General features: G+C 37.9%; 1 protein-coding gene across 1 annotated transcript; it reads right to left on the bottom strand.

Moving 5' to 3' along the window:
• Positions 1–1,642: 1,642 nt before the first annotated feature.
• On the bottom strand, positions 1,643–2,911 carry LOC122003886 (protein RGF1 INDUCIBLE TRANSCRIPTION FACTOR 1-like). Its single transcript, XM_042558867.1, has 4 exons — positions 2,696–2,911; positions 2,428–2,631; positions 2,139–2,354; positions 1,643–2,046 (listed from the first exon to the last, which is right to left on the bottom strand). The coding sequence occupies exons 1-4, from the start codon at positions 2,696–2,698 to the stop codon at positions 1,852–1,854; spliced, it is 618 nt and encodes a 205-aa protein (XP_042414801.1). The 5' UTR covers positions 2,699–2,911; the 3' UTR covers positions 1,643–1,851.
• Between the last annotated feature and the right edge of the window lie 6,711 nt (positions 2,912–9,622).

The following is a 9,622-nucleotide window of genomic DNA, read 5'->3' as shown; positions in this document are numbered from 1 at the left end:
GATGAGGGCAAGTTGGGGCAGCGGGGGCTAGCCCAGACACCCTAAGAGACTATAAAAAGTCTATCAAACTGAAACTTTAGAACTAACTTTCTGATCATAATCTTCCAATGTCTTCATAATCATGCCTCGCTCCAAAACTTTATTGCAATGCTAAACTGTTGCTCTGACAACCACACTCAACTCTGGATCATTATTCTCGGTATAATTGTATTTAGTTTTCACTTATCATCTTTTCGTACCCGAATTTTGGAAAGGAATGGTAAACTTGTTACTGTTCCTTATATTTTGTAAAAAGATGAATCTCTATCTTTGAGTTGTTATTTGGAGAAATAGATTTATTAATAAATTGCCCATAAAAAACAGTCAACTACTATAGGTCTTGGACTAACAACCAGTTATTCTTAGACTAACAACCACTTGTTGTGAACCAAGTAAAAAAGAAAGACGTTTTGTGCTTGAATCTTCTTTGGATTTTCCGCTACTTACTTCCAAAAGATAAAATGAGTTTTAAAAAATATGAAAAAATAACACACGCTATTCACCTCGCTTCTAGTATACTTTTAACTATCATAATTTCTTGTTGACTAGTCCATTATTAGATAAACATTTATAAAAACTCTTGAAAAGTTTTGAGTGCAAGAGGTTTCATGAATAATTCTTTTACTTCTATATTATTATGCTAAAATGCTCAAAAGTTTCTAAGGGTATGATAAGATTGAAGGCATCAACTCAAAATTTTTTTATTAACATTGGCTTAATCTTGGTTAACTATTAATAATCACAGTTTATTCCATAAAAACTTATTATCATAGAATATTTTAACGCACTTATGGAAAAAATAAGAATGATAGTGTCAAAATCACCAAATTAAAATAGAGTTTTTGGATTAACATTGGCTTTTCAGCGTTCCCAATTAAATAAAACTAGGTACTTAACTAAAAGAAAACAAGAAAATTATGCAATCATATTATCCAAAAGATTTAGATGTAAGCTATATTGTTCAAGGCGAACCTCTATGGTTAGAAGTAAACATGTTCTTAGTTAATTTTAAAAATGCTCTTCATTATTTGATAGCTTTCCAAAACGCCATCCAAATTACTCTCTAGAAAATATTTTGACAATAAAATAGAAACCTTAGGATGCTTTAACATTGATAAATTTCAAGAATATTTTTTAAAAGTTTCTACTAGATTGACTTTGACTTTAATGTCTACCAATCTGCAAGCACAAAGACTTCCAACCATGGAAAAATCAATGCGCCGAGTCTTCCTTCCAAGGCAAGTCAACGGCTGCTCAGTTTGACTCGTCTAAGAAAGGGACTCGAGGTTGAAAAATTCTTGCTGGAAAACCAGGTCTTCTTCCATGGCGAAGGAGATCTCCACAGTCCATACACTAGATCTTGTCGTCCAAATAATAAAGATTTACCAGGGTTATCGAGCAAAAAGGCACCAAGAACAAGAACAACTGAAAAATTTGTAGTAATGGAGGAACACAGTGTGTGCCACTGGTCGCATAAGCTTCCACTCACCTTTTCTTCTTCTTCCTCTTCTCCTCTGTTGCATGGCGCTGCGTTCTGCACCACGTGAAGGTGAATTTCTCTTCCCTTTCTTAACACGAAGCTTACGAAACTGAAGAACAGATATTGGCAAACATAACAGAGTATTAAAATTTAGTTTTTGGATTATATTACACCTGCTCCATCTAAAGTAACTGCAACTCAACATTAATGGTGAATTGGTGATCCGATTATTCGTCTTCTCTGTTTTCTTGGAGTTGTCGTTCCCAGCGCCGGCCTCTCCTGTCGAGAAGCACTGGGTGCTGAGAATTTGTCAAAGGTCCATGTGTGGGAGGTTAGAATCCCAGCATTAGGCTTCCAAAGGGAGCTCGGTGGGGAATGCCCTTCCGTCTCTTGGCGCTCGACGGCGGCGGAGTCGACGGGAAGAAGCTGTGGGTGGCGTTGCTTGTCTCGCTGCTGATCGATCGCTCCGAGTCCGATCCTCCTCTCGATTTGTTCTTGTCGTCGTCATTGTCGGAGGTGCAAGCGAGCTGGAACGCACATTTCATCGAACAGTTGGTGGGGGGTTTTGGTGGAAAAGAGGAAAACCAATGGAGATTCGTGGGGGAGATTGGAGGAGGACCTTGCATCCGAGGGAGCAGAAACGGAAGGAATCGACGAGGCTGCGGTAGCAGACCTCGCAGGTTCTGGCGACGCCCTTGCTGGGCCGCGGCTGGGGGCGCTCGTTGAGGAAGACGACGCGGGCGCTGTTGATGATGTATGTTTGCACGCCGGTGATGTCGAGCACCTTTTGGATCTCCGACACTCTGATCACGTCGTGGTACGACGACCGCCTTATCTGCACGCGGAGCAACCATTTCATCACCATCGGAATGAATCAAACTCGAAGCCTTTTGCGAACCGATCGGTACTTGAACGGCGTGGTGGTCGCGGTGAGCGAGAGCGCAGAGAGGGCAAAGCGCGCCGTTCGTGCAGTCGAGGCAGTACATGTTGCACTCTCTCCGGTGAGAATGAGCCGCGTGCTGCTTGCATTGCACGAAGAAGCTCGTCGACAGTAGCGGCCGCAACCACATCGGCCACTGGTGCTCCTCCCGCCTTTCGCCGCCGTCACCGACCTGTTCCACGACCGATCAATCTCTCTCCTCGCATAGGAAAAAAAAAACAGAGTGGAAAATTCACCATGACTCCTCTGGTCTTGATCTCAAGCTATCTGAACGGATAATCTTGTTACGACCACCTAAATCATCGAGACTAGAGGAGAAGAGTGGAAGCAAGTCGTTTAAAGATGTGTTGCAGGCAAGGCCGCCTCCCTTTTCCTCGCCGTCCGTCGCGTCGCCATCGCCATGTCGTTTTCTTCCATTCTCGCCCTCTACTTTTTTTTCTACCTTCATTTTTTTTTCACGAAGATTTTGAGAATCAAAAGGGAAAACGTTGCCTCCATTTTGGACTTCCTCTGCAAGCTGACAATGAACATTTGATCAAAGCACAGACACAGGCTAATGGCGGAGACCTCGTCGACGACTTTGATTAATCTTTCCTCCATTAGCCAACAAACCTGCTCACCCGGGGGCGCCCTGCAGTTTTGTAAACATTAATGGTTTGATTTTCAATTTCGACACGCTGCTGGATATTTTTTTCTTGTATAATAAATTTGGGATGTTGGAATATTACCAGTACTTCAGGATTTAGCTTACGATAGGTGAAATCATCATTTCCTAATTAATTGGGGACCGGATAGATGATGCTAATTAAAAAAAAACATTATAAAGAGGGTGTTAAATCGCAAAGAAATTGTTCTATCCAGTCGCTGCTCTTGGATGACTTTGGTGTGGCGTTGACGATGAACAATTTGGTTGTGGATGGAGAAAATGGCGCAAACCCACAGAATATATGAAAATATTAATATTTACATTCGAACTTGAAATATATATATAATATTTAAAAATCAATTCAAAACTTAAAATTATAAATAATTTTGACTATACTTATTCAAATAATCCTTTTACAATATTATCCTCATGATTAGATTTATTATTAATTTAGATAAGGCCATCGGATTTATTTATATTTATACTTATTATTTTTTTCTGTTGATTTGATATTGTTGTATCGTTATATAATCTCTCGAACACAAGCAATAAAATGATTTAATTAAATAATTAACTATCTTAGTTATTGGTGGTCGATCCATTGATATCTCATCCCTTTCATCCTTCTCTTTAATTATTTCCCTTACATCCTTTTGCTCTATTTCCTTCTATTCCCCTGGACGTGGATTCCTATTATTAAACTTGATTCAAAATAAAATTTGATCTCATGTATGATTTGAATTATTCAAAACTTAATTCAAGAAGAATCAAATTATGGGGCATTGGTAGGACATATTCTCAATTTCTAAACATCAAAGGATGAGTCCTAATTTCTATAAATTAATGAATAAATTTTTCTTAATATACAATTGATCTAAAAATACTGAATCGATGGATTATCCTTTGTGAGTGTTTCTGATTTATCTTGATGGTCAATGAAAAATTTTTATAGGATGAACAGATTATTTCAAGATTAATCGGCCTAAGCTGAATATGTGATTTCAACTTTAAAAAAAAATAAAAAAAATTAAATCATAATTTAAAATAACTTTAATTTAAATTTTATTTGAGTTATTCAAACATTAAATTAATCTATTTAAATTAAAATCATGTAAAAATAATTAAAATTTAATTTAAATTCAGCTCGTGAGCCGTTCATGAATAATCAAATGAAATATTATATATTCAAATTCAATTTGAAAAAAAATATTGAATATGCTCAAATTTATCTTAAATTTATAATTTCAAATACAATTAAATATTTTTTTGAATAGATTAAAAAAACGATTCATTTTGCACACGGACAGTTAGAATGATAATGTGGTCCGATAGCATCAAAAGGAGCGTTCTAATATGTATGGTCATAATGAATATAATAATTTAAAAGTAATTGTAATTAAATTTAAATAATTTTAATTTTATACTATAATTACAGCTGTAGCTGTTATAAGAGTTAAAATAAAATTTTAAGATAAAAATATATATTGAAGTATTATTTTTATTTTTTTATATTTAAAAAACGAAAAGAATTATATATATATATATATATATATATTTTGTAATATTACTTTTCCGTAGAAATTGCCAATGGATGGATGTCATGCCCCACCTCTTCAATGCTCCCTAATTTCTTCCACTAACTTGCGAGTGCGTTTCTTTGTTTGGAAGCTTCTAATTTGTTGTCTTTTATGACATTTTATTTTCGGAAGTTTCGCATATTATCTTGCCCTGGATTCCATTGGCCCCTTTTAGATTTAGAATCTCAATTATTTTATTTCAATATTTAGGTGATGAGTAATTAGAGAAGGAATAATCGATTCTAAAGAATAATTTAATTTATTAAAAAAACTTTATTTGACTTCTATTAAATATGATTAATGATATCCGAATTATTTTGTGAGTGGTTGGTTTCAATTCTGGACCGCCAAATCTTTTTCCTGAACACTCTCAACTTGTTGATGTTTTTCCCCAAGCACATAAACATTCGGACTTGGGAAGTTAACTCGGGAGCGGCATTCTCGACCACTAAAGATCGATCTACTTGAGCATTGAAGGTAATTTTTATTGGTGTAATATTCCCTAGATCAAGGTTGATCTGGTTGACTAAGTTTGAGTTGACTTAAGCTTAAGTCTTGATGTTTGAGTTTCGATATTTGACAATACATTGAGACAATATATGGAGACTGACAGGTCGTGGAGATTGCAGGTGTAATCGTCCGTGTGGGAAGTCCTGGTGAGTGAAGCCAGACAGATGAAAATCCTAATGAGTGAAGCTAGGTGCAAGTCCCGGTGAGTGAAGCCGGGCAATTGAGAAATCTTAGTGAGTGAAGCTAGGTGAAAGTCCCGATGAGTAAAGCCGGGCAGTTGGGAAAGTCCTAGTGAGTGAAGCTCGGCAGGTAGAAGTCCTGGTGAGTGAAGTCAGGCAAATGAAAATCTTGGTGAGTGAAGCCAGACAGGGGAAAGTCCCGGTGAGTGAAGCTGGGCAATGGAAAGACCTGGTGAGTGAAGCTAAACATGAGGAAATCCAGATGGGTCAAGGGTGACCGGACATCTGGTAGAAGGAAGTCTAAGTGGGTCATGGAGGACCGGACATTTGGCACGAGATGATAAGTCCAAGTGGGTCAAGGTTGACCGAACACTTGGCATAAGGAGAAAGTCTAGATGGGTCAAAAGTTGATCGAACTCTTAGCGATCGTAAGTCCAATAGGGAGTTGGCATGGAACTAGGAAGTTCGGATGTAGTGAGCTTCCGAAGGTCATAACTTTTGACTCGAATATCGGAATGAGGTGATCTCGGATGCGAAACGAAGCTAATTTCAAGCTCTATCCAGTTTTCTGCTTTCCAATCGATTGGGGGGTTCAATCGATTGGGCGACGTGATTTTGTGCAGAAATGGGCTGAATCGATTGGGTAATCGATTGAAACTTCCCCAGTCGATCGGTCAATCGATTGGGAGAGTTTTTGAGCGAACAGTGAGCTTCTAAATCGATCGGCCGATCGATTGGAGCGCTGGAAATCGCTTGAGAAGCCTTGAATCGATCGGGTAATCGATTCAGAGCGATTCCAAGAGCACAGAGGCGCTCTGGATCGATCAACCGATCGATCCAAAGCCTCTCCAATCGATTGGGAGCAATCCAATCGATTGAGATTCGACCGTTGGCACGGATAAAGCCGTCGGCGAGCGTTTTTCTGTGCACTTCTTCCTCTCTTCTATACAGGCGATCACAGAACTTCTCCACAGCGATCTTTTCTTCCTCACCACCAGTTCTTGAAGGTTCTTGGTGGCTCATCCAAGTCAAGAGGTGAGTTGCAACAAGAAGAAGAAGAAGTTAGGGTTTTCATTGTAATTTTGTAAGATTCATTTGTATTTTATTTTTTTCTTTCTCATTGTTGTATTGTGAGGTTGTAAGGCTTCTCCGTCTTCGGTAGTTACCGAGAAGGAGTGTTTTTATAGTGGAGGGTGCGTGAGTGTGTGGATCCTTGGACTAGTCACCTCTTCTTGAGGTGGATACCAAGTAAATCCTAGAGTTAGCGTTGTGTGTTTGTTTCTTTGTATTTTCCGCTGCATATCTTTGAAGAAACAAGCAACTACGAGCACGAGATTGCGCCGAGCTATTCACCCCCCCTCTAGCTCCATTTTCGGTCCCAACAAGTGGTATCAGAGCGAGGTCGCTCTTCATCGGAATCATCGCCGGAAGGGGCAAAAAGCTAGAGGGTGAAGAGGTTGGATCAATTCTACAAGTCGAAGACTTCATCAAAAAGGCTCAACTTCAAGATGGAATTCCGAGATGGACTCGGATTCGACACAAGGGTGCCTCCACCATATGTATCCACGAGTTTCGATTCTTGGAAATCAAGAATTGAAAATTTTCTTATGATGGAGATAGAGCAATGGTTTGCTCTAATGGAAGGCTTCGAAGCTTCAAAGAATTCAAAGGGCAAAATTCTCAAGAGGAGTAAGTGGAGCCAAGAACAAATTCAAAGGTGTGAGGCTAATGACAAAGTGACCAAGCTTTTGGTCAATCTATTGCCGAGCAACATCTTGGAGAAAATTGGAGAATTTGAAGATGCCAAAGAGCTATGGAGCAAATTGACAAAACTTCATGAAGAACCCTCCACTGTACCAATCCAAGAAAAATCAAATGAGGGTGATTCATTGAATCAAGACCAAAAAGAAGAAGAAGAGGACTCCGAGGTTGAGAGGTGCTCAACATCGTAGGAAGAAGAAGAAAGCCCATCCTCAATAGAGCACGAAGGTAAAGACAAAGGAGTTTACTCCTTATTTCATGTGCATGACGATTCGGAAGTTGAGAGATGTTCAACATCCTAGGATGAAGAGGAAGAAGCCTCCACCTCTAGGATTGAGGGAGAGCATGGATCATTATTGCCGGATCAAGAAGAAGCCTCTACATTCGGATCAAAAGGAGAAGATGTCATCCCTACACATGAAGGTATAAATATTTCAATTAAGAATAAAAATCATATTATATGTTTTGAGTGTAGGGAACATGGGCACTACAAGAGCAAGTGCCCCAAATTGACCAAGAAGAAGGGTCAAGTGGCACTAAAGAGCAAGGTGAAGCCCAAGGAGACCGTCCCCACAACAAAGAAGAGCAAGGAGCACATTGTGTACTTCTCTTGCAATAAAAAAGGACATTACCGGAGCCAATGTCCTAAGGGGAAGAAAGCGATCAAAGCTAAAGGAGGAAGCATGGATCAAGGGGGAGCCTCCAAGGTAAAACGAAAGGTATCATTTATTGAGCCTATCCCCTTAAATAATGGTAAAAAGTATGCTAATTCCAATTTTTATCATTTTAATGCTATTTACCATAAAAATAGGAAGCATGATAGCATTAAGGAAAAATATGTAGCTCTTCATACTAAAACTACCACACCTAGGTCTAGGAAGGTAGATAAAAATTTAGACAAGAATTCTAAAGATTATAGTTACAAGCCTAAAAATAAAAATGCTCAAGGATTAAATGAAAAACTAAAAACTAAGGATTTAATGAGAGAAAATCAAGTCTTGAGGTCAAGACTTGATAAATTAGAAAAGATCCTAAAAAGGATGGAAAATATCCTGAAAGGGAAAAATGAGCAAAATCTAGGTTTAGGACAACAAGAGTCATCCAAGGGTAATAGAGGTTTGGGATACAAACCTAAAATCAAAAAGGATGTGCCTTCTTATCATAGGGTTCCATATAGCTATGAAACTAACCTTAAGCCTAGTGGTCAAATCAAAAATACAAGGAAAGTTATCCCTAAGAGTATTTTTGCAACAAATGTGACTAAGACTTTTAAGAAGTCTAAGAAAGTCACTAAGAAGGTCACAAGGGAAGAAATCCTTAGAGTTGACCTAGAAAAGGTGACCAAGGCTTCTAAGAAGCCAAACAAGGTCACTAGGAAGGTGTCTAGAGAAGTTATCCCTAGTGAGTACCTAGAGCATCCAAGCAGCGCCAATAGATTTTGGGTTCCTAGGAGCATTTTCTCTACCCCTTAGATGAGTTAGAGAGTGTCAACTCAAATTGGGAGGGTAGTTAACCCAACTTTGATGAAGTTGACACTCGGAGAGAAATTTCAAGGTTATTATCAACCTTTGAAAATGAAGTGGAGTTTCATTTACTCTTTGGAAGAGTAAATGTGCCATAATTTGAAAGGTCAATTTTAAATTAAATCGGCACAATTGAGAAATTCATAAAGAACTACCAAGTTGGGATTTTGGTATGTTCTTAAGGAGTAAGGACAAAAATTTAGAATTTGATCTCGATGATTACTCCTTGAAGGAGAAAATTGTGTCAAAATTTGAGGAATATGCTTAATTTGAATTGGCACAAATTAAGAAAAGTAAAAGAAATGTCAAAATTAGACTTTGGCATTCTCTTGGGAAATAGTGGGCAATCTAGGGTTCAAATTTGTTAAAATTAGCTAAGGTTAAGGATACTTAGATAGGTAATCTAGGTATTGTATGTGTGCTAATTTGTCATGTCTTGTTTGCCCATCATATGTCATGACATCATATTTATTTATTTGTTTTTGCATTCATGTTTTATTATGAAAAATACAAAAATACCATGTCATGTCATACATACATCATGTAGTTATAGAAAATTTTCTTTTGAAAATTATTCATCTTTGATGTATGCCATAACATTTTCATGCATCAGTTTATTTCTTGCAATTAAGGACTAATGACATTCACTAACAAGTAACATCCTGGGTGGATGTTCATAGTTTCAAAAATGCCTAGGTAGATATGTATAATCCCTAGTTTAGGGCAAAACCAAGATTTTACATCTCACCAAAGAACTATAAGGTGACTTGTATGTGGTTTCGTACACATTAAATACAAGTGAGATGTTAGGATGATGAACAAAACTCAAGATGTTGGTTTAGTGCATTCTTTTGAGTTTTAAGTTCATCAAAACACATAGTTATGTGTTTTCCAATCATTGGGAAAGCTAATGTGCAAGTCATGTGCTTTAAGCCCAAAGAACATGGTTGGATATTGGTTTTGAAAA

The sequence above is a fragment of the Zingiber officinale genome, chromosome 7B, assembly GCF_018446385.1.
Source record: "Zingiber officinale cultivar Zhangliang chromosome 7B, Zo_v1.1, whole genome shotgun sequence".
NCBI lineage: Eukaryota > Viridiplantae > Streptophyta > Magnoliopsida > Zingiberales > Zingiberaceae > Zingiber > Zingiber officinale.
The sequence above is the reverse complement of the archived record's forward strand: the minus strand, read 5'-3'. Positions and strand labels throughout refer to the sequence as shown.